Genomic DNA, 25,186 nt, shown 5'->3' on the forward strand with positions numbered 1-25,186 from the left:
AGCATTCTTCATTGTGAGGCTAGAAAGTGACTGATGATAGACCATCATAGATTCCCTGCAGTACAGAAGGAGGCCATTCAGCCCATCGAGTCTATACCGACCACAATCCCACCCTATTCCCGTAATCCCACACTTTTACCCTGCTAATCCCCCGACACTAGGGTCAATTTAGTATGGCCATTCCACCTAACCCACATATCTTTGGGCTGTGGGAGGAAACTGGAGCACTCAGAGGAAACCCAGGCGGACACGGGGAAGAAAGTGCAAACTCCACACAGTCACTCAAGGCTGGAATTGAACCTGGTTCCTTGGTGCTGTGTGAGGCAGCAGTATTATAGCATGTTGGGCATCAGAGCTAAGACCAGCCCTGTCTGCACCCGATATCCCCATCTGGATATTTCTCCCCAGACCCACAGAAAAGTGGCAAGAGTACCTGGGATGTTGAAGCCAATTACAGCAGTCGCACCAACATCAGAATTGAGATCAGCTAACTCAGTGCAGATTGAAATCAATGGGGTCAAGTTTTTAACCTCTAAGCTTCATGTAGGTACCTTAGTTTTTCATAATGTGGGGTCCCTTTAACTGTGTTCCATATTAAAATTGTGTTCTATGAATTGGGACTTTCGAACAGGAATTAGTGCCAATTGGCAGTACCAATTGGATTGCTCCATTTTAATTAAGTATCTGCTAACACACAGTAATATTATTTGTTGCAAGAGGGAATTTCTCTGTTATTAAAAGCAATCCCCAGCCTCACTCAGTCAATGTTTGAGTAAATTTTTACCATGCTATAAATGCATTTACAAATAAAACTATTTCCTGTTAATAAGCACAGCTGACACATATATTTACCAATGCTATTAATAATAGTAATATATTATAGGAATATGATGCAATTTTCCCTTACATTGATGGAGTGTACCCCTCTTGAACGTGCAATTCATCCCCCTTGCCACAAACATTTTTCTCCAGTTTCCTCCTCTTCTTTCCCTTCCCCTCCTGAAGTTACAGACTGTGGGAATACTGTTTCATAGACTCTGACAGCTCTTTATTACCTTGCTCGAGTGGTCATTCTTCAAACATGACTGTTGCTGTTTACTATCAACTGGTCATTTAACAGTGGGGTGGGACATATTCACATGCTAACTCGGTCCACTTTTCAACCTGAGGCAACTGATTAATGATCAGGAGCAGGTACTATGGCTAGTTCTGCCTTCTCTGGTGCTAGGACAGTGAGGACAATTGCACGGTCACAACTGCTGCACCAGGTAGTGCCTTTGAGACAAATTCCCCACAATGTCTGTACAAAGGGCTGAGAAATTGCATTCACTTGGTCCTTTGTGTACTGTTGCAGCTGTTGCCTGTTGTGCTAACTTGAGCTATATTTACTTCACTGCGATGCCACTGACAACAGGCCCGACTCCAACAGAACAGCAGTCACGTGAAGAAGATATCTCAGCTACCTCTGAAAGCTCTGAACCCCACCAAAATGAGTAGTAGCGATGGGTATCTCTGGAGGTAACACTGCCTGATGATTAACTATAGACTTTGTTATGAGAGGTGGAAGCAATGATGTTTACTGGCCACTCACTGGCTGAACACCCTAGTCTACCTGTAAAGGTCAGCTCTTGCCTGTGTGTACCTTCCCGGGTCCCTACAGAGTACAGCAGCCAGAAAGGAAATTAATATGGGGCGGCATGGTGGCACAGTGGTTAGCACTGCTGCTCCACAGTGCCTGGGACCAGGGTTCAATTCCCGGCTTGGGTCACTGTCTGTGTGGAGTTTGCACATTCTCCCTGTGTCTGTGTGGGTTTCTTCCGGGTGCTCCGGTTTCCTCCCACAGTCTGAAAGACATGCTGGTTAGGTGCATTGGCCATGCTGAATTCTCCCTCAGTGTACCCGAACAGGCACCGAAGTGTGGCAACTAGGGGATATTCACATGAACTTCATCGCAGTGTTAGCCTACTTGTGACACTACTAAATAAACTTAAACTTTCAACTCTTCTATCTGACTATGTGAAATCTATGCCACACTCCAAAATACTAATTTCTGCAGCAGTAGGACTTGGCGACAATAATGAAGGAAGACCAGGAACTCAGCTCTATACTAAAGGCACATATTAGGTTTTTTTTAGATTAATGCAATGAATTTTTATTTAAAAGCTACATTGTTGACTTTCAGCTAACATTTTCTGAATGTCTTTTTTACTGTGAGTTTTTGTCCTTGTTTAAGGAAGAGACGCTTGGTCGCGGAACACTTCCCCATTTCCGCCACTCAGTGCCAACATCAAGAATCACTCACGTCAGTTAAATGCAGAACTGCTCTGTCCCCAAAACGTAGCTCGATCCCAACCTCAAAGGAGCAAACCAGTGAGGTATTTTGGCGGCACGATAGCACAGTGGTTCGCACTGCTGCCTCACAGCGCCAGGGATCCCCGGATTCGATTCCCGGCTTAAGTCACTGTCTGTGTGGAGTTTGCACATTCTCCCCGTGTCTGTGTGGGTTTCCTCCGGGTGCTCCGGTTTCCTCCCACATTCCAAAAATGTGTGGGTTCGGTGGATTGGCCTTGCTAAATTGCCCTTCAGTGTCAGGGGGACTAGCTAGGGTAAATGCATGAGATTATGGGGATAGGGCCTGGGTGGGATTGTGGTCAGTGCAGACTCGATGGACCGAATGGCCTCCTTCTGTACTGTAGGGATCCTATGAGATTATTCTATGAGATTTTGCCATGTTGGACACTCAGCCTGACACTGCTTGAGGAAGGCCCAACCTTCGCAATGTGGGTCTGTGTCCTCCAGCACTGTGGGTCTATGCCCACCAGGGACTTAAAGTGAAACTGCACAAACTAATTTTACATATATCGTGACGATCAGCAGAGGAGATGATTAATCATCCCATTTTCACAGGGGTGAACACCAGTGTCAAACCACCGCACCACCTAATCTCTTGTGGGTGAGACAAAAATTTTTTTTCCCCAACAATAGGTGTAAATTTCAAGTGCAAATGTATAAAATGCACTGCAGTACACAAAAGTTGGTTTATATTTAAGAATGACATTACTCTCTTGTCTTTACAATTATGGATTACAGAGCACTACTTACAGTGGCTGGATTGTGATAGTGAATTATGAAGTGTTAAAGTGACCCACTTATACAAGTAATTAACAGATCAGCATTTGGAAATGTGAGACAGGAGGCCAGGCATCTATTGCTTAAGTGTGTACTCTGAATGTGGGTTAGGGCACAGTATGTTTCTATGATAATTATAGTTCAGTTAGATATGAATAAGTCCCCAGTTGATAAATGCACGAGCAAGTGAAGGATAGACCAGGGTATCACATGTTTGATACCCAGTCTGCACTGAATTGGCTGAACTGAGCCAGGATAACTATAGAGGTGCTGCAAATGGCCTCAGTATCCCAGGCTACAGAAGGCGAAAGATTCCATGGTTTGAATCTGGTAAAAAATCACTGAACCTTAGGCAAAAGATGGGGCTCAGCAGTGAGGTCCTAGCAGAGTAACAGGCCATGACTGAGTGTGCATTTGGTTAAGTTTGTCATCTTGGCAATGGCGCAGTGGGAGCAGCATGAATGGAAGTAAGGATTTACCACACAAGTAGGGAGGAGGGGATATCCAGGGTGAATCAATCTATGTTGTGTCATGTTGTAGATGGCTACCTGAAAGAACAAAGAACAGTACAGCACAGGAACAGGCCATTCGACCCACCAGGTCTCTGCTGACACAGATGCTTCTCTAATCTAATATTTTCTTGCCTCTACATGGTCCATATCCCTCTATTCCCTGCCTATTCATGTATCATGTATAGAATCTGCTTCCACGCCTCCTTCGGCAGCGTGTTCCAGGCATTCACCACCCTCTGTGTGAAAGACCATAATTTCCCCTTACATCCCTTTTAAACTTTCCCTCTTTCACTTTCAACCTATGCCCCTGAGTAATTGACCCTTCGACCCTGGGAAAAAGACTCTGACTATCCACTCTATCTAACCCAGTCATAATCTTGTAAACCTCTATCAGGTCCCCCCTCATCCTCTGACGCTCCAACGAAAACAGTCCAAGTTTGTTCAACCTTTCTTAATTGTCCTTATCCTCCAAACCAGGCAACATCCTGGTAAATCTCTTCTGCACCCTTTCCAATGCATCAACATCCTTTCGGTAGTGTGGAGACCAGAATTATACACAATACTCCAAATGCAGCCTAACCAAATCTTATACAGCTGCAACATAATGTTCCAATTCCGATACTCAACGCCCCGAACGATGAAGGCCAGCATGCCATAAAAAAAGTGAAAGCAAGTAAAGTTTATTTATTAGTCACAAGTAAGGCTTACATTAATGCTGCAATGAAGTTACTGTGAAATTTCGCTAGTCGCCACAGTCTGGTGCCTGTTCAGTTCAATGCACCTAACCAGCACGTCTTTCAGAAATGTGGGAGGAAACCAGAGCACCCGGAGGAAACCCATGCAGACATGGGGAGAATGTGCAAACTCCACACAGACAATGACCCAAGTTGGGAACCGAACCTGGGTCCCTGGCGCTGTGAAGCAGCAGTGCTAACCACTGTGCTACCATGCCGCCATACGCCTTCTTGAGCACCTTGTCCACTTGAGTTGCCACCTTCAGGGAACTGTGGATCTGCACGCCTAGATCCCTCTGTATGTTAATATTTCTAAGGGCTCTACCATTTACTGTATACTTTCCTTCTGCAGTAGACCTTCCAAATTGCATCAACTCAAATTTGTCTGGGTTAAATTCCATCCGCCAACTTTGAGCCCAGCTCTCCAGCCAATTTATATCCTGCTGTATCCTTTGACAATCCTCCTCGCTATCTGCTACTCCTCCAATTTTTGTATCATCTGCAAATTTACTAATCAGACCACCTACATTTTCCTCCAAATCATTTATATATATTACAACAACAGAGGCCCTAGCACTGAACCTTGTGGAACGCCACTTGTCACAGACCTCCTGTTAGAAAAGTACCCTTCCACTGCTACTCTCTGCTTTCTATGCCCAAGCCAGTTTTGTACCCATCTTACCAGCTCACGTCAGATCCCATATGGCTTCACCTTCTGTACCAGCCTGTCATGGGGAATCTTATCAAAGGCTTTACTAAAGTCCATGTATACAACATCTACTATCCTGCCCTGGTCATTTTTTCTTGTCAGTTCCTCGAAGAACTCAATCAAGTTTGTGAGACACGACCTCCCCTTTACAAAACCATGTTGCCTATCGCTAATAAACCTATTCTCTTCCAGATGTGAGTACATCCTGTCCCTCAGAATCTTCTCCAATAATTTCTCCACCACTGATGTAAGGTTCACAGACCTGTAATTTCCAGGATTGTCTCTTCTGCCCTTGTTAGCTACTCTTCATTCCTTTGGTCCCTCACCCGTGGCTAAAGAGGATACAAAGATTTTGACCAAGGCCTCAGCAATTTCTTCCCTCGTCTCTCTCCGTATTCTGGGATAGACCCTATCTGGCCCTGGGGACGTGTCCACCTTAATGTTTTTCAAAACCTCCAATACCTCCTCCCTTTTTATCTCAACATGTCCTAGAATGTCAACATTCTCCACATCCTTCTCCTTCGTGAATACTGATGCAAAGTACTCGGTGAGGACCTCACCCACCTCACCTGGCTCCACACACAAATTCCTTCCACTGTCCTTGAGTGGACCCACCCTTTTCTCCACCTAGTTGCAAAAAGCAAATGTTTCATTTTATATCTCTTGCAGTTGCTACAAAGGTGCATTCCTGACCTTTCCATTCTGACTGCACGCTTTCCATGATCAGAAGGAAAAACTCATAAAACCTGTACTACTGTCCTATAGGGAAAGGTTTTACTGTCCGACATGGAAGGGTTTCACTGTCCAATATGGAAGGGTTTTACTGTCCTATCTGAAAGGGTTTAAAGTTGATCCCCACCTACCAAAAAATAAATCGATTGACCCAATATGGTGGAGTGCTATCAGCAGCCATTGCTCACATTTGCCATTTACATCTGGGAGCAGAGAGTGAAACTATTTCTTGAGGTGTTGATGCCTAACTTGTTTCTTTATACCTGTATTCCTTTGAACGGTATCTGGATGGCATCATTTTATGATCATCACCAAAACAATGAAGGCTGGGATTTGATATATTTTTTTATACAGAAGAGCGGCATCGTGGCACAGTGGTGAGCACTGCTGCTTCATAGTGCCAGGGACCCAGGTTCAGTTCTGGTTTTGAGTGACTGTCTACATGGGTTTCCTCTGGGTGCTCCGGTTTCCTCCTATAGTCCAAAGATGTGTGGGTTAGGTTGATTGGCCATGCTAAATTGCCCCTTAGTGTCAGGGGAATTAGCAGGGTAAATACGTGGGGTTACATGGATGAGGCCTGGTCAGTGCAGGCTCAATGGACCGAATGGCCTCCTTCTGCACCGTAGGGATTCTGTGATTCTATGACATGGAATATTCTAACAATTGTGAAGTCAGAATCCGTAACAGCTTTTACAAGGAAGATGGATCATTATTTGATTTTTAAAATATTTTAATAGGGGGAAGGAGCAATGGGATTAAATGGATAGTGCTTTCAGAGACCTGGCAGAGACATGATGGGCCAAATGTTCACCTTGGTGTGCGGAGTACTGAAATACAACTGGCTTACCAAAATGTGTGTGAAATTGTTTGCTTTTGTCAGTGGATTGTGAAGTTCAGGTAACATGACAATGGCTTTATTGTTGAGTTGTAGATACAGGGAATCGGAATCATAGAATCATACAGTGCAGAAGGAGGTCATTCGGCCCATCGAGTCTGCGCCGACCACTATCCCACCCAGGCCCTATCCCCATAAATTTACCCGAGCGAATTCCCCTCTCACTAAGGGGCAATTTCGCATGTCCAATCCCCCATCTTTGGACTGTGAGGGGAAACTGGAGGAAACCCATGCAGACATGGGGAGAACGTGCAAACTCCACACAGACAGTCACCCAAGCCGGGAATCGAGCCTGGGTCCCTGGCGCTGTGAGGTAGTAGTGCTAACCACTGTGCCACCGTGCCGTAATGGATGCGAAATCACGCAGGTTCTGTGATTGTACACTTTTTAAAGAATAAATAACGTGAAAGAGCATAGTTTACTCTTTTTATTGTATCATTCAAAATATAAGTTCAATGATAGGCAGTTTTAATGGTAGATTTAGATTGGTGAAAGCCCAGAATAAACACAGTTTAATTAAGCGTTGGAAACACCCTTACATCTGAGCAATGAGAGGACTACAACCAGCAATGGAAAATAAATATAAAAACATTTCATCAAAATAAATGTGTGTACACCAATCGAATGGTAATAATGAACTCAAAAGGTGCGTACTTATCTTGGTCTTACATACCAGGGTCCGATTGCTGCCAAAATGGCCCATGCTGTGCTGGAACACAGGAAGAACACACCCCTTCCCCTTCATTGTTGCTTTAATATTGGACAGCAGTGTTGTCACTAGTATTTCAGCAAAGTATAACAGTGGGTGTGTGTTGTGTTATGTCCACTGTGAAAACACAGAGACTTCATCTGTCCAGACTTGATGGGTTGCCTCAGCAAGGTGAACCAATAGGGTTGGCAGTAATAATAGTGGATGTGGTGACTTAATGTAGAGCACAACACATTAAAGCGGTGTGTAAGATTTGGTACCCATAAAATAAATAAACTGCAAGCTGTTATGCATTCATAGAAACCGCATAGTGCAGAAGAAGACCATGCGGCCCATTAAGGCTGCACTGATTCTCTGCCGGAGCATCCCATCCAGACCCCATCCCCATAACCCCATGTATTTACCTCACTAATCCCCCCCTAATCTGCGTATCTCGGGACATTTAAGAGGCAATTTGGCATGGACAATCCACCTAATCTGCACACCTTTGGACTGTGGGAGGAAACCGGAACACCCGGAGGAAACCCACGCAGACATGGAGAGAACGTTCAAACTCCACACAGACAGTGACCCAAACCCGGGTCCCTGGCACTGTGAGGCAGCAGTGCTAAACACTGTGCCACCGTGCCACTCTGAAAGCAAAAGTTAATAGTGACTTTCAAAAGGGAACTGAATATATTCTTGAAAAGAAATCATTTACAGGACAATGGGGAATGAGCTAGGGAGAATGGGATTAATTGAATAGCCCTTTCAAAGAACTGGCACAGGTACCATGGGCTGAATGGCCTTCTTTGTTGTATGACACCATGACTTAATGAGCAAATGGACCATCTAATTTGTTAGCGACCAAGAAGGTTCAGGAAACCTAGCCAGTGTTCAGTTTCGGAGCAAGGACGAACAGAGATGGGTGGAAAATCTGCTTCTGGTGGCTGTCATTAAATTTTCATGAGTAAAGGTATCGAGGAATAAAGTTTATGTATTAGTGTCATAAGTAGGCTTACATTGACACTGCAATGAAGTACTGTGAAAATCTCCTAGTCGCCACACTCCAGCACCTGTTCGGGTACACTGAGGGGGAATTCAGCATGGCCAGTGCACCTTAGATTCATAGGGGCAGCACAGTGACACAGTGGTTAGCACTGCTGCCTCACAGTGCCAGGGACCCAGGTTCGATTCCTGGCTTGGGTAACTGTCTGTGCGAAGTCTGCACGTTCTCTCTGTGTCTGCATGGGTTTTCTCCGGGTGCTCTGGTTTCCTCCAACAGTCCGACAGATGTGCTGATTAGGTGCATTGGCCATGCTAAATTCTCCCTCAGTGTACCCAAACAGGCACCAGAGTGTGGCAACTTAGGGGATTTTCACAGTAATTTCCTTGCAGTGTTAGTGTAAGCCTACTTGTGACTCATAAATAAACTTTAACCAGCACATCTTTCAGACTGTGGGAAGAAACCGGACACAGGGAGGACATGCAGACTCCACACAGACAGTCACCCAAGCCGGGAATTGAACCAGGTTCCCTGGCGCTATGAGGCAGCAGTGCTAACCACCGTGCCACCCCTATGAAACAAAGGCAGGCAAGCGAAGCTAGGGTATAGATCAGTTGTGATTTAGAAGAATGTGGTAGCAGGCTTGGGGGGGTGGGTCTAAATGGCCTCCTGGTTCCTGTGTTCCTAGTGACCCCCGCTGGAAAATGCTTTGCGAGTCCCTGTTCAACAGTGATACATTTGGCCATTGTCCCTGGCCAAAACAGTCTGTTTTGACACCTGTCAACATTGATATACAGTACAACATACAGGAGGGAGCAGAGGCTATTGCTCACTGTTGAACTGCAGCCTAGTGACTGCAACAGCGTTCAGAGGAGAACATCGGGGAGAAGAAATAATACAAATAATTAAAAATAAATTAATTAAAGGCCAACAGGTTTATTTGGAATCATGAGCTTTCGGTGCGCTGCTCCTTCAGCAGCGTTCCAAAAGCTCGTGGTTCCAAAAGCTCGTGATTCCAAATAAACCTGTTGGACTTTAACCTGGTGTTGTGAGACTACTTACTGTGCCCACCCTAGTCCCACCGGCATCTCCACCTCATAAATAAATTAAATGCACAGGAAACCATTCCCCCAAATGTATTGGCACCAAGCACACCAAACATTCATGGCTATCCAAGTTACTTACATCTGGCATGTTTAGTGAAAATATGTGACTCATGTTCGGTATTGGTAGATTTTGTACAATTCTCAGGTGAGAAGTGAACTAAATTCGAAAGTGCACGGGGCTGGAGATCTAGGGACTCCCCCTTCATTTGGGTCAAAAGTTTTTTTTAAAAAAACGAATGTCTGTGACTGTCTGAGCTGTGCTAAAATAATGTTGAATTATTTAATCTCCTGGGGGAAATGCCAGTGATGGAAGAAACTCCGGAAAGCACACTAGGCTGGCTTTTGTGAGCTTTGTCCGTTCAAACTTTATCTTGCAGGGTTAAGTAGTGACAGTGGAGGTCGCTCTAATCCACAGAAAGCCCACACATTTTCCAATGTGTGCTGCTGTCTCACTGTTTAACAAGCCCCATCACATTGTACCGAGGTTCCAATTTAACTGATCAGAATTGACATGGAAAAGAGGTAAACGGGAGTGCATGCAGGTCATCTGAGGTTAAAGTGTTAAGAGAATGTCGAGGTTCATGTTGCACCCAATAAATTATTATTTAGGTTATATCTGGGCTTGTTTCCCCCCTAGTTCTCTTGCCAAATCAAGTTGCAATTTGCAACAATGGTCATTTCAAGTCCTCCTCCCCCCGCCCGCCTGCCTTCACTATTAGTCAAATTCACTCTGCTTGCTGTAGGTTGCGCTCTATAAATAGGAGGCTCCGCTGCCCCCCCCCCCCCCCCATCCACCCCTCCCCCACGTCCTGTCTCCGGTTAGAGTTCCACCAGCAATGTCTGCCGCCTACCACCTCAACCCAGCCCCATTCCCCAGGTGAGCCAGAACCCCTGTGAAGCTCAGATGCTTCCACTGCGGTTACTTTATCACCAGTCTGCATTGAAACTAACACCAATGGGAACATTAAGAAGAAACAATGCTGGAAATACACAGCGGACCAGGCTGGAAGGGAGAACCCCAGTTAAAGTTTAATAACCTTCCGTCAAGAACTTTTTTTTAAAAAATCTCCATTTAGGTGTAGATTGCAGGCCATCTGATTGTTATCTGATTAAAACACGTTCACTCCCGTACAGGAACCCACTAGATAGTGATCTGTAATGTGCTCTTTTTTCTTCGCTTGTCCATTCACCTCAAGGTCAAATGCAATGCTTCAAGGCTGGATTTAAATACCTACTTTTCTATCAAGTGGTTTGGGGGTTCCCTGCGCCCCAAGCAGTAATCTCAGACGAATTTGAGTCCCCGGTGTAAAACTCCTGCCCTATCAGAGGCTATGGATAGAATCTGTAACTATCTTGATCCATATGGTTCAGTCCAAGACTGACCAGTGTTTTGAATATTTCATTGGGTGAAGGAATCGCAAAGTGTTCCATAGAATAGAATCATAGAATCCCTACAGTACAGAAAAAAGCCATTCGGCCCATTGAGTCTGTACCGACTCTCCGACAGAGGATCCCACCCAGGCCCTATCCCCCTTACCCCACGCATTTACCCCCCTAACCTACACGTCTTTGGACACTAAGGGACAATTAAGCATGGCCAATCCACCTAACCCACAAATCTTTGGAGTGTGGGAGGAAACTGGAGCACCCGGAGGAAACCCACACAGACACAGGAAGAATGTGCAAACTCCACGCAGACAGTCACCTGAGGCCAGGATTGAACCTGGGTCCCTGGCGCTGTGAGACAACAGTGCTAACCACTGTGCCATCATGCTACCCTTCATTATGCATCTTTATAAAGCTGGGCTGGGTGCCAGTTGATCTGAAAGAGCCAACGGCCCTGGATATGCACTTAAATACATGAGGACAGCTCCATCCAGCAGGATATGAAGCTGATGAAATGTTCTGTCTTGATGAAAACAACTATCTTCCCATAAATTGCATTGGTGTTAAAAATGTAAAGATGTTTCAGGGTACTACCGGGATTATTTTAAACTCCAAAAGGCAGTTGTAGTTATCCTGTAGGTCAAACAAAGTCCAGGTGGTATATCCTTAAAATGGCGTCACACTGTGTGTCAAAATACAGATTACACTGAAATTGGGACTACGAACCTCCATTAAATTGAACTACATCACAGGATCACAGAATTTGTATGATGCGGAGGAGGCCATTCTGCCCATCATATCTGCACTAGCTCTCCAAATGAGCAACTCGCCTAGTTCCGTTCCCTCAGCATTGTCCCCCCATGCCCCTGCACATTCTTCCTTTTCAGATAATAATCTAATTCCCTTTTGAACTGTGTGCAATTTTGGTCCCCTTATTTGCGGAAGGATATATTGGCCTTGGAGGGAGTACAGCGAAGGTTCACCAGGTTGATACCGGAGATGAGGGGGTTAGCTTATGAGGAGAGATTGAGTAGATTGGGCCTGTACTCGTTGGAGTTTAGAAGGCTGAGGGGAGATCTTATAGAGACATATAAGATAATGAAGGGGCTAGACAGGGTAGAGGCAGAGAGATTCTTTCCACTTAGAAAGGAAACAAGAACTAGAGGACACAGCCTCAAAATAAGGGGGAGTCAGTTTAGAACAGAGTTGAGGAGGAACTTCTTCTCTCAGAGGGTAGTGAATCTCTGGAATTCTCTGCCCATTGAAGCAGTGGAGGCTACCTCGTTAAATATGTTTAAGCCACAGGGAGATAGATTTCTGATCAATAAGGGAATTAAGGGTTATGGGGAGCGGGCGGGTAAGTGGAACTAAACCTCTATCAGATCAGCCATGATCTTATTGAATGGCGGGGCAGGCTCGAGGGGCTAGATGGCCTGATACTCCTGCTCCTATTTCTTATGTTCTTATGTTCTTATGAATGCTTCGACTGAATCCGCCTCCACCACACTCTCAGGCAGAGCATTCCAGAGCCTAACCTTCGGCTGTGTGAAAAAGTTTCTTCCTATCACTGTTGCTTCTCTGATCACTTTCCATTTCTGCCTCCTTAGTCTCAATCCTTTAACAAGTGGGAACAGTTTCTCCTTGTCTATCCTGTTGAGACTTCTCATGATTTTGCCATAATGTGTATTTACATGATATAGAATACAATACATATTAATATAAATCGCTGTGTTGCATCAATGTGAAAATTGAGATCTAACTTCCTATCACATAATTTAGATTAAAATTTGAATAGAAGTCACAAATATAAATTGCTGCCAGTAAATTTTTAACTTGCATGTTTAAAGTTGTTGTGTAGCACAAGTAGCATTATCCCTGGGGCTAATCCTACACACTTCTGCTTAAGCTGAATCCTTTATTAGCCTTGAATTTAATGTAGAGTAACATACCCCATTGCAGTCCCAGGGGTGCAAGGTTCTCCCTCTCTCTCTCTATAGTATCCTTGTTATCTGAGGGCTAATGCCAGGATATCATTATGGGGCAAGGCGAGAAGGCAGGAACTATCTCAGCTGCTACAGGGATTGAATTTCGCTGTTAGCGTAACTCTGCACCACACTCCAGCCATCTAGCCAACCACGTTAACCAACTTTTCACTGTTAGGTTTCCTAAACATGTTCCAAGCATGATTTCTGCAATCTGATGCCCCAATATCTATATATGTTGTTCAGTTACTTACAAATATTATGTATCTATTACATCTCTATCTCTGCTGATCTGGCCAGCCTTCTCAAACCCAGGATTCTCCAACAAATCAGATTATAATGTTACTGCAATATACTATACATTCCTAAGCATCTCTTTTGATCACTGCAATTTCCTCCAAACCCCAAGTCCTTGTAGCCATGCCTATCTTTACATTGTTTGATGGTCTAATTTACTTGGGATGCTTTAACTGGTTCTTACATCAACAGTTCAAAAAGGGGTGGCTCACCGCCATCTCATGAAGGGCAATAATTGTTGGTTTTACCAGTGACACCTTCACCTGATGAGTGGATAAATTAATGTCAATTTAACCCTGAATGCAACCTTTCTCTTATTTAGAACTGAACTGGATTGGGTTGCATAGTGGCACAGTGGTTAAGCACTGCTGCCTCACAGTGCCAGTGACCCGGGTTCGATTCCCACCTTGGGCCACTGTCTGTGTGGAACCTGCACACTCTCCCCGTGTCTGCGTGGGTTTCCTCCGGATGCTCCCACAGTCCGAAAGATGTGCTGGTTAGGTGCATTGGCTATGCTAAATTGCCCCTTGGTGTACCCGAATAGGCGCCGGAGTGTGGCAACTAGGAGATTTTCACAGTAACTTCATTGCAGTGTTAATGTGACACTAATAAAATAATTGATTTCCCAGCTTGTCATTGATTTATCCATACTAGTTTGGTAAATCTATGCAGTACAGGTAAATCTGGGTTACCTGAAAATCGGGAGTGTCCAAAATAATTAGTTGTAGAGGATGTAACTGTGTAAACTGGCTTTTTTTTTTGCACACTGTCTTTTGTCTGTTTGAAAAACGCTTCCAAAGATGAATGTCCGCAAAGAAAACAATAAATCAATTTGAGTAACTGGACATTTTAGAAAGGGCGCCACTGGCCAGGCTTAGCCCCACTCTTGATTGATTCTAGCCTAAAGCACAAGGAGCTTATCATTGCTTACTTGCTCTGATTCTGTCTGGCAACACACCCTCAAAATGTAAAAAGCTGGACACAAACTGCTAACTGAAGATCGATATCGTATGAGAACTAAATGTAAACCTGATATCATGGAATCATAGAATCCCTACAGTGCAGAAGGAGGCCAATGGGCCCATCGAGTCTTCACCGATCACAATCCCACCTATCCCCGTAACCCCATACATTTTCCCTAGCTAGTCCCCCTGACCCTAAGGGGCAATTTAGCATGGCAAAACTACTAACCTGCACATCTTTGGACTGTGAGAAGAAACTGGAGCACCCGGAAGAAACCCACATGGACATAAGGAGAATGTGCAGACTCTGCACAGACAGTGACCCAAGCCAGGAATCGAACATAGGTCCCTGGCGCTGTGAGGTAGCAGTGCTAACCACTGTGTCACCGTGCCACCCTATATATTGAACTTGGTGACTGAACCTATGTCATGCTAATCAAACGAGTTAGTTTGAACCCAGATTGGGAGTCGAAATCCTGGAAAATTGGAAATTGGACAGGGTCTCAATCCCGAGGGTGCCGGATTTGGGGGATTGTACCTGTATTTCCTCTTATTACTGGGTGAGGCTGCATTGTGGTTATGCTACAGACTAGTAATCCAAAGGTTTGGATTGATAATTGGGAAACATGAGTTCAAATTCACATGGTAACTGGAGAACTTAAATTCAGTTAATAAAAATCAAACTAGTAATGGTGACCAAAACCAATGGATTGTCATTAAAAACCCAACTATCATTTTGGAAAGGCAATTCTGCTTCCTTACCTGGTCTGGCCTAGAAACTATAGGATTGTTGTAAATTCTGGGTGAAACAACTAGATTGTCATAAAAGTTCAACTGGTATACTAATGTCTTTGGGAAGGAAAGACCCTGTCCGGTCTATGCGTATCTCCAGATTCACAGCAATGTGGCTAACTCTTAACTGCCCTCTGAAATGGCCTAGCAAACCACTCTGTTATATCCAAACTGCTCGTTGGACTTCAGCGGTTCAAAGAAGTGACTCACCACCACCTTTTGAAAGGCAATAATTGTGGTTTTGTTAGTGACACCCGCATCTTGTGACTGAATACATTTATATCAGTGGATATTCTGAATGTAATCCTTATTTATTTAGAACTGATATTCCGCCAGTGTTATTATCTCGTACAATCAATGTTTGACCTATGTTATGCAGTCCCCTCACAAAATGACTATGTGCGACTGTCCCAACATTGCTCTCACAGTTCAGTGCATGTTTGTCCTTGGATTATTATCACCACTCTGTGACTGCCCTGTGGGTGACAACAACTTGCATTTATAGAGTGCCCCTACTGTCGGGAAGCTTCCAAACGCATTCTACAGTGCATAATAGAACAAATATTGACCAAGTTAAAGAAGGGGCTATTAGGACAAGTGAATGGATAAGTGGCTACAATTTTAGTTATGTTTAAGGAGGATCTTAAAGGAGGAGAGAAGGTTTAGGAAAGGGATTCCAGAGCCTAGAGCCTGGACAGTTGATGGCACAACTGCCAAAGGTAGGGCAAACGATGGGGATGCAGGAGTCTAGAGTTGGAGGAGTTGTGGTATTATTCAAGGGCTACAAGACTGCAGGAGGTTATGAAAATAGTGAATAGTGAGGCTGGCGAGGGATTGGAACATGAGAATGGGAACTTCAAAACTGAAATACTGATGGATTGGGAGCCACTGTTGGGTTATGGATGATGTGGAGTGTGGATGGACAGGACTTGGTGTGAGTTAGAATAGAGGCAACAGATTTCTGGATGAGCTCAAGTTTATGGAAGTTGGAAAGCGAAGGTTTCAGCAGCAGGTAGGCTGTGGCAGAGTAGGAGACAGACGATGTAACAAAGGTCAGATAGCTGTCTTTGTGAGGGGGATGTTTTTTTGTGACATTCCCAATACAGTCACTGTTGTGTATGAATGCCCTTGGATTACTCTCGTTGCTCTGTGTATGATTGTCCTGGGATTTATGTTCCTACACTGGATGCGATCGTTTTGGGATTACCATAGCTGTCTGGATAGCACCATCACTGATCCATTGTGGCACCACTGGGACTGCTGTCTGCTCTGTACGTGTGTTATTCCCAGTATGATTTTCTCTACTTGTACATCTCAATTGCATTAATCCTATGCATTTTATTTGCCAGTGCGTGAATGACGATAGATATAAATAAATACTGAGAAATGTGAAATAAAAACAGGAGATGCTGGAAACACATGACAGATGGATCAGGATTTGAAATAGAAAGGCGGAGGTGGAAATGTCATGTTCAATGGGGGCAGGGGGTGGGTAGATCAGCTTGTAGAGGATTGGCCACCTGTTATACACCCCTTATTTCCTTATCATGCACGCTGTATAACAGGTGCCAGTCCACTTTGAACTATTCTGCAACCCCATGGAAATTAAATATTCTGCTCAGGTTTTCTATCTTATTTCTTCAGTTGCTGATATGTGAAATTTTTATCTCATCATAGTCCAGTGTTAGGAGCTATGCCCTTATCAGTTACCTTAACTACTTTTCTTCTCTCCCATTCTCCTGAATTTGTTGGCTCTTTGGGACTGGAAGTCATAAGACCATAAGACATAGGAGCAGAATTAGGCCACTCGGCCCATCGAATCTGCTCCGCCATTCAATCATGGCTGATTTTTTTCTCATCCCCATTCTCCTGCTTTTTCCTCTGAACTTTCCATATTGGTCGTATTGATGTGTGAGCTCTAACAATCAGTGGCCCGTTTAAACCATACAGAGCATCTGAGCCCTTGCCTAATGTTCACTGTCCACAACCAGGGTTGCTGGATATTCCTGAGCAGTGAAACCCTGGCCAGTTATTTCCTCTTTGAGCGCTGACCTGGTCAACTGGAATCAAACTGTAGATCTTCCACATTTGTAAGGCTCAACTGTTTGCTGGATAAACTCACTGAGTCATTAGGGAGGCTGGCTAATTGGGACGGTGCAGTGGTCAGCACTGCTGCCTCACCACGTCAGGGACCCAGGTTCGATTCCCAGCTTGGGTCAGGTAGGTAGGTAGCAGGTAGTCTGAACATTCTCCCCGTGTCTGCGTGGGTTTCCTCTGGGTGCTCCGGTTTCCTCCCACTGTCTGAAAAATGTGCTGGTTAGGGTGCATTGGCTGTGCTAAATTCTCCCTCTGTACCTGAACAGGCGCCGGAGTGTGGCGACTAGGGGATTTTCACAGTAACTTCATTGCGGTGTTAATGTAAGCCTACTTGTGACACTAATAAATAAACTAAACTTTAATTGGTGTTCTCCTGGATTATGATCAGTGTGTAACCCTTCCCAATATTATTGTCAGTATATAATGTATTGGACTTATCAGCCATTTCAGAATGCATTGAACTACAGTGAAAGCAAGTCACCCTCGATCCCAGGGGATTGCCTAAGAAGAACATTGCTATTTCTAATCCCCATCTGTGTATCATACATCTCTGGATTACAATCTGTACCTGACCTTGATATTCCAGACTCCTGAATTGTCCCCTGACTGCCTTCACGGATCTACACTTCTTAGTTCTGGGTTATTAAAACATTATATTCCCTTTGTGTTTCATTGTTGGTTATCTACGTCTGTGAGCGATATATTTCTAGTTCACTTCAGAACATTGTTTTGTATTCTATTTCAAATGGAGGGCAGGAGGCCCAGGGTGAAAAGAGTAGGGGAGAAGACAAGTTACCTCGTGGTACAGTGATTCCAAGCCTGGGTTTCAAACCTAGTAGCTTGTGGCAGGGAGGGCAGACTAAGAGTGATAAAAAATTCAATCGTTCTGAAGCCTTGGGAAAGAGTGGGTTAGAGTTGAGATATCGTGCAATGAATCATGTCTTCAGCACAATGAAGAAGACAATATATTTGTAAGTTAGGAACAGCAGGAGAAGAGAACAGCACTGATAAATTAGAAAGAGGCAAGAGACCTATCATTGTAGTTTAGCCTTTATTGACTGTCCAAGAATTAAATCCTCTTTCCGGACACAAGTATCCAGATTTCCCCGTCTATCATTGTAGTTCATCCTTTATTGACTTTCCAATAATTAATTCCTCTATCTGGGTACAGAGAATCCTGATCCTCTCAGTATTCTATCTGGAGATTGTTGTCACAAATGTCTGTGTGCAACCAGTCTTTGTATCAATGTATTTAATTTAAGAGTAATCATTGCTCCTGCACTCAATCATGTCGCCTCTGTTGGATTCTTATTCTTGACATATGTGCATTAAATCCCAAGATTACAATGATAGATGTACGCCTTTTGCAGGAATTGCTAATTGTTACAAATGCAAGCTCCTTTCTCCCTTATCTTTAACTTGTGTGCTTTTGGTTTGTGATAACTCCTAACATATTCCCGGAGTATATGGTAGCATAAGAATTTCTAGAAACGGAATCATGTGCTCTATGAAGGGCAGTTTTTCCCCTTTTCATAGACCGACTGTATCTAACCTCTTTCGCCCTTAAAACATGTCTCAATCTCTCTCCAATCTTTTTTCCTTTTCAATCGTTTCTCGAACCCCCAAACTTCTGCAAGTTGACCTAGCCTCCTGTGTCGCTGCCTCTGACTGTGCATTACCGCCCAGCCTTGCTCTATTTCTGATTCACCTGCTGAGGGTCTTATTTATCTCTGATCTGCGGTGTACCTTGGCCGCGCAACAACCCCGGGATTCGGTGGCCTCTGCGTGTACCTTGTGTGACCACTTTGCCGAAGACGGGCAGCGTGTCGACGGTGGAGCAGTTCCAGCGGCGGTTTCGGAACTGATGCTGGCACTCTTCGATGGCCAGCTCGGCTCCCCTCCGCACCGAGTCCATCACCTCCACATTCCGCTTGCAAATCTGGATCTGCCGGTTGATCAGACCCTTCAGCCTCTCGCACGTCTCCTCGTCCTGAATGCTGGCGATGGATGACAGTTTGGCCAGATACCTGTGTGGAAACACACAGGGTTAGCATGAGGGAGGAGTTGGGGGGGAAACCCTTCAGTGTAAAACAGTGTTAAAATAACTAACCACCATGTAACAAAGCGGCTCAGCCACATCTCAAAACAAGGGAGGATTAGGGGATTTTCACAGCAACTTCATTGCAGTGTTATTGTAAGCCTACTTGTGCCTAATAAATAAACTATAAAGGGATCGATCGCAGTACACAATCGGAAGATCTATTACAATATACAACCCAAGATATCAGAGCTTCAGAAGCCGAAAGACATCCCCTGGGTCAGTGCCAAACAACATCTTAACTATCTGTTTTGTCTAGAGACTTCCCTAATGTTTAATGTTTTATACTCAAATGTTTGTAATCACTAGAAGTCAACACACGATGGTGGTTCTCTAACAAGAAGAAGAAAAAAGGCACGCGGAACGAAAGCTGTTTGTAAACTCCAACTCACCCAATTCGATCCTTAAAAAACTGGACTTAAAAAGCCTGAGGGAAAGTTAGATAAACTCATGACAACTCTTATACGAGGCTTACAGGCGAGTCGTCAAACAGATCAAATCAATTGTTAGGCAGATAGTTACACTGCAAATTAAGTTTGTAATATTTTATTAATTAATTGTAATATTTTATGCGTCCTGTTATTTTTGACAAGAGCAGCATTTTATCTTTGCAATAAGCAGTTTTAAAAAATCTCCTTCGGTGCATTTAAAACGGGTGCACACACACGATTGTGCGTACGTTTGAGAGAGAGGTGTAGGAACTTAATAGAGTGTCTTAATTTGCGGGGGAGGGGCAGAATTATTACTGAGGATGATTAGAAAATGGACTGTGGGAATTGTGTAACATTTTGTTATGTGTCGTATATATTTCGCACAGTTGTAAAACACGGATTGTTGCTTGTCTGAGGACGGTTTATTTTTGCATTTAGTGTTTATCAACGAAGCAATCCCAAAATTCGACTTGCTCCCGATTTGGGAAACAAATTCTCAAATTAATTTTCAGGAGAGTTATTGTTCAGCCGGTTTAACAAAAATAAAATGACGGGGGTGGGGGGAAATTATTTATTCAAAACAAGCTGTAAAATCGTCTGACCCTCGCTGTGTATTTTATCGGTTCTGGGGAATTACTGACTAAATTTTACATTGGAATAGGGACCCTGTGCTTTACTCTTTACCATGGACACCCAGGACGGTTAACTGAGCTATCTCTCCATGTACTAGCGTGAAGTCTGCCAGATCAGTCAATATACACAGTATTGGTCTTGGTAACAATGCAGATTCCTGTTAAACTCTTGATATCACAGATTCCCCCCAAACCCTAGATCTGATTGGAAATGAAAAAAAGCACTTCCTTATCTGATGAGTCCAAAGCTGCAGCAAAAAGGAAAATACTTTTTTTGTAAATCAAAGGAGTGTCTGATTCTTTTTTCTGCGGTGTGGTGCACCTTTATTTAACCTTATTACCCCCCCCCCCCCCAACGCTTCCCAGCCACCACACCCCTGGAATAACTTGATCAGTCTGTAGGTTACTGCCCTGCCCATTCTCGCTGTTGGTTAGGGTCGCCCACAGGCGAGTACAATCAGGCTGGCGAGGTATCTGTTGTTTGGGCGGTTCGTAGCACTATGACAGTGTACCAGACTGTTGTTGTGCAAAGCTGACCTTCAGATCTCCCCGCCCCCCCCCCCACCCCCTCCCACACACACCCCTCCCCACCTCCTCCGATTTGCTCAGTATCGCTTGGAAAACAAATACTTTCTTTTTAAATCAGACATGGGAAATTCACAGGTCCACCACTCTCACACTCCCCTATCTCGGTGGCTGGTGGATTTAGGACGAAACTTGTCTCCTTCCCAAACAACAAGGGGAGCGGGACAATTGTTTATAAATCTCTGTGAACCACATGCAATGCTAATTGTGCAGAACCTGCGTTTCTTTCCTGTTGAATTACTTGGTGCCTTTCTATATATATATGAAAACATGCTAGTAATTTAAATGCGCGGTTATTCTTGGAGTAAGCAATTTAAAAAAAAGAGCAATTCTAAATGCACCCTCACTTGAGTCCGGTTATAAACTTTTTCTTGTTGTAAATTTTGGTCTATATTGGAGAATCACTGGTGTTCCAGACTACTATAAGGAGACAGTTTGTATTCCGGGTACCATTCAGCTATCCTGCACCCCCCTCCCCCCCGATTATATCGACATTTTCTACACCAATGACATATTTTGACTCTTTTCCTACTTTTAACATAAAATAAAACCCTTGGAGTAAACCAGCCCACAATTGAAGTCACAACGCCTGTCAAATACCGGCACCTTCGGCTTCAACAGTATGAATGAAAAGTGAGGATTAATTGAAAGCACATATCTGTGGAAGTCTAGAACAGGTCTGTGCAAGTCTATTTTTTTTCCCTTCTCCCTCTCTCTCTCTCTCGCATCACCCCACCTAACTAATCAAAAATTAATAAATTGAAATAGATAGATACAATTGACATCCCCCTGCCACCCCCAGATATGTGGACATTTGGGGGGAAAAATGTTTAAGTTTATTGGTGTCATAAATAGGCTTACATTAACACCGCAATGAAGTTACCGTGAAAAGCCCCGACGTTCCAATGAACATTATCAATGAATTATACAATGAGGGCCAGTTTAAATTGCCAAAGATGTTTTAATGTTTCGAAAGAGTGGCGTTCTGGACATCTTTCAGAGTCTGAATGACAACAGGATGGGGAGTTGGGGAGGGGAGGGGAGGGGGGGGGGTGTTAGAAAAATTGAACTAGATAGATCTGAAGGTCTGTTTTTTTACACAATAATGTGATTTGAGAAACTCTCTCGAATTCCCCCCACCCCCCACAAAAAGCCCCTTCATTTTGTCCTTTGCACCATCTCTCACCGCTCAGTCGAGAGAATCCGACCTCCCCCCCCCCCAACAACTTTCTGCATTAATAAGATCACAAATGCAATAAGTCACAATTAGCAACACTTACAGCCAGTTACTAGCACTTGTCGTAAACAGAGCCAAAAGCAGGACGAGGAGCGAACGCAGAAAGCAGACCGGAGACATCACGAAGCCAATTCAGCAACCTAAAATCCAGGCAAAAAAATATTTGATCCCTTAAATTGCGGCTGATAAGTGTTTCAGAGTTTTTCCCTCATTAAAAAAGAATCACATAAAGTGCAAGAAGTCTCTTTTTGTTTAGTTTTCCAGGTTGTTACAAGTTTAAGAAAAAAGTCTTCGCCCAAAAGAAATATCCACTCAATTTCTTTTTCCAAAAAAAAGAAGTTATAATCAAGGATTTCGCCAACATGTATAGATATAGACGGATCGTCCTTTAAGTGCTGTGTGGTTGTAAGTGACTTCTGGTAGAAATTGCACCAGCAACAAGCCTCCTCCGGTCCTTGGGATGTGATGTGAGGCTTTTTTTTGGTGGAAGCTCGGTTGGAGCTCCAAGCACAGGTCCGGGGTTTGAGAGCTGTTGGCTGGGTTGCAAAAAGGAGGATGAGTCCCCGGGTGCGGCGCCGAATGGGAAGCTTTGGTGGTTGTAATCCGCGGGGGGATGTGGCGCCGAGGCTGGGTGAGCAGCAGAATGCGAGCAGAGAGCCCCGCTCGGATCCCCGATCGGGCACACACACACACATACAGCACCCACCCCCCTCCCCCCCCACTCCCCGGGGGTGGTGAGGGAAAGGGGGGTGGGTGGGGGGGGGGGCGCTAGCCAGCTCAGGGTTGGACCAGCCGGCCTGTCAATCAGCTCCACAGGCTGCTTCCATTCGCCTCTGTGTGTGTGTGGTGCAGAGGCGCTGATGAGTCAGATACACTGACAGGAGCACCATTCTGACAGCAAATCCATGGACAGGAAAGGACTCAAACAACCGGCAGAGGGAGAGAAGTGAATTAGAATGACAGTCACTAGATTTCTCACCCTTTGGAGAAAGCCTTTAGCCTTTACAAGACTCCTTTTAAAAGCTGACCAAAACTTAGTCTGGTGGAAAGGGAATTTCCTTTTGCCCTCATTCCACCCCTGACATTTTCTCTGTGGCAGGTGACTAATTGTTCCTTCTGCTTTGCAATTACACTACCACCGACATCCCAACTCAAGAACAGCTTCTTCCCTGCTGCCATCACACTTTTGAATGGACCTACTGTATATTAAGTTGTATTATTCACCCTAGCTATGACAGTAACATTCTGCATCGTCTTCTTTCCTTCTCTATGAACTGTATGCTTTGTCTGTATAGCGTGCAAGGAACAATACTTTTCACTGTATACTAATACATGTGACAATAATAAATCAAATCTATGAACATTATGCTTTGTCCATATAGCGTGCAAGAAGCAATACTTCTCACTGTATCCCATAGAGTTTAAAGTTTATTTATTAGTGTCACAAGTAGACTTAACACTGCAATGATGTTACTGTGAAAATCCCCTAGTCGCCACAATCTGGCGCCTGTTCGGGTACACTGAGGGAGAATTTAGCACAGCCAATGCGCCTAACCAGCACGTCTTTTTAGACTGTGAGAGGAAACTGGAGCACCTGAAGGAAACCCATGCAGGTAAGGGGAAAATGTGCAAACTCCACACAGACAGTGGCCCAAGCTGGGAATCGAACTCGGGTCCCTGGCGCTGTGAGACAGCATTGCTAACCATTGTGCCACTGTGTGGCAATGATAAATCAAATCAAATTAAAATCCCATCCCTTGGGCACATCTTAACCCTAACCCAATATAACCACAGTTCCATGTGCACAGATTAACAAGCTGGACGCGTTGTTCATGGTGGACCAGAGCCAAGCCCTAAAATTCTGTTCTCAAGTGATCTTCACACTTCCCAACAAGGTTCACAAAATTGAGACTGGCGGCAGGAACAGTGGCTCATTTCCCCATTGTTCCCCAACTCAGGAAAACAGAGACCATTTGTTCTATGTTCTATGTTTTGTAGCACCTCTGCTGCCCCCCTTGTCTGAGATCAGTTCACACCGGTCAGCCTGTAACAAGTGAACCCACTCAACTCCTCAAAACCCAAAGCTGTTAAGTTATAATAAAAGACAGAAAATGCTTCATAAACTCAACAGAACTGTTGTATGGGAGAGTCATATGGAGTCAAACGTTAACTCAAGTTTCTCCACAGATGCTGCCAGACCTGCTGAGTTTATCCAGCATTTTCTGATTTCTAGCATCCACAGTATTTTGCTCCTATTTAAGTATTTTCCGCACAGCTAGTGGAAGGTAATAATTCTTAGCCTCTTTATTGAGGCTCCCCCTCCTTAAAAGACAATCACATGAGTAGCATTATGAGGGAAATGCCCTCCTTTCTCCCGTGTGTAACAAAGTCATGTTCTTATAAATAGGCTTTTGATTTAATTACACATGGCACAACGAAGAAATATTCTCCCAAGTTTAAAAGCTGACAACAATGAGAGTGAGGGTGGAGAGGCAATCATGTGATATGGTGATAGACCAACATTTCTGAAGTGGATAAATAAAATTTCTGGAACAGAATCTGCCCACAAGCAACACTCCAGAAGCTAATGTGGTTACTCTAGGTTAGGCTCACCTGAGGGTCCAAGTTGGGCTGTTCACCCGGGTGACCGACCATCCTGCATATCTAGGGATTGCCCCTTATTTTGACTGTCCCGTGTCCCTAATGGGGTAACTTTATCCCATATTTCTTGGACAGCCTGTGGGCATCAGAGCCTGAGAGCCTCCAGGGTGAGTTTGACTGTCTTGCCCAGGACTGCAAATGAGTGAGGCAGAAAGATGATAATCATAGAATCCCTACAGTGCAGAATGAGGCCATTCGGTCCATCGAGTCTGCACCGACCACAATCCCACCCAGGCCCTATTCCCATAACACCATATATTTAGCCAGCTAATCCTCCTGATACTAGGGTCAATTTATCATGGCCAATCAACCTAACCTGCACATCTTTGGAGTGCGGGAGGAAACTGGAGCACCCAGAGGAAACCCACACAGACATGGGGAGAAAATGCAAACCCCACATAGACAGTGACCCGAGGCCGGAATTGAACCGGGTCCCTGGCGCTGTGTGGTGGCAGTGCTAACCACTGTGCCACCGTGTAGCCCTGAATGTTATGACTCAACAAGACAGGTTGGAA

At 44.4% G+C, this 25,186-nt stretch overlaps 1 protein-coding gene across 1 annotated transcript in view; it reads right to left on the reverse strand.

Moving 5' to 3' along the window:
• Positions 1-22,735, reverse strand: part of wnt4 (wingless-type MMTV integration site family, member 4) — a 37,041-nt gene extending 14,306 nt beyond the window's left edge. Inside the window, exons 1-2 of the mRNA XM_078239064.1 lie at positions 22,054-22,735; positions 18,819-19,054 (exon numbers count right to left, since the gene is read on the reverse strand). Coding sequence (XP_078095190.1) covers positions 18,819-19,054; positions 22,054-22,130 — 313 coding nt within the window. The 5' untranslated portion in view covers positions 22,131-22,735. The remainder of the gene's footprint in view (positions 1-18,818; positions 19,055-22,053) is intronic.
• Positions 22,736-25,186: the final 2,451 nt, after the last annotated feature.

The sequence above is a fragment of the Mustelus asterias genome, chromosome 22 (assembly GCF_964213995.1).
Source record: "Mustelus asterias chromosome 22, sMusAst1.hap1.1, whole genome shotgun sequence".
Classification (NCBI taxonomy): domain Eukaryota; kingdom Metazoa; phylum Chordata; class Chondrichthyes; order Carcharhiniformes; family Triakidae; genus Mustelus; species Mustelus asterias.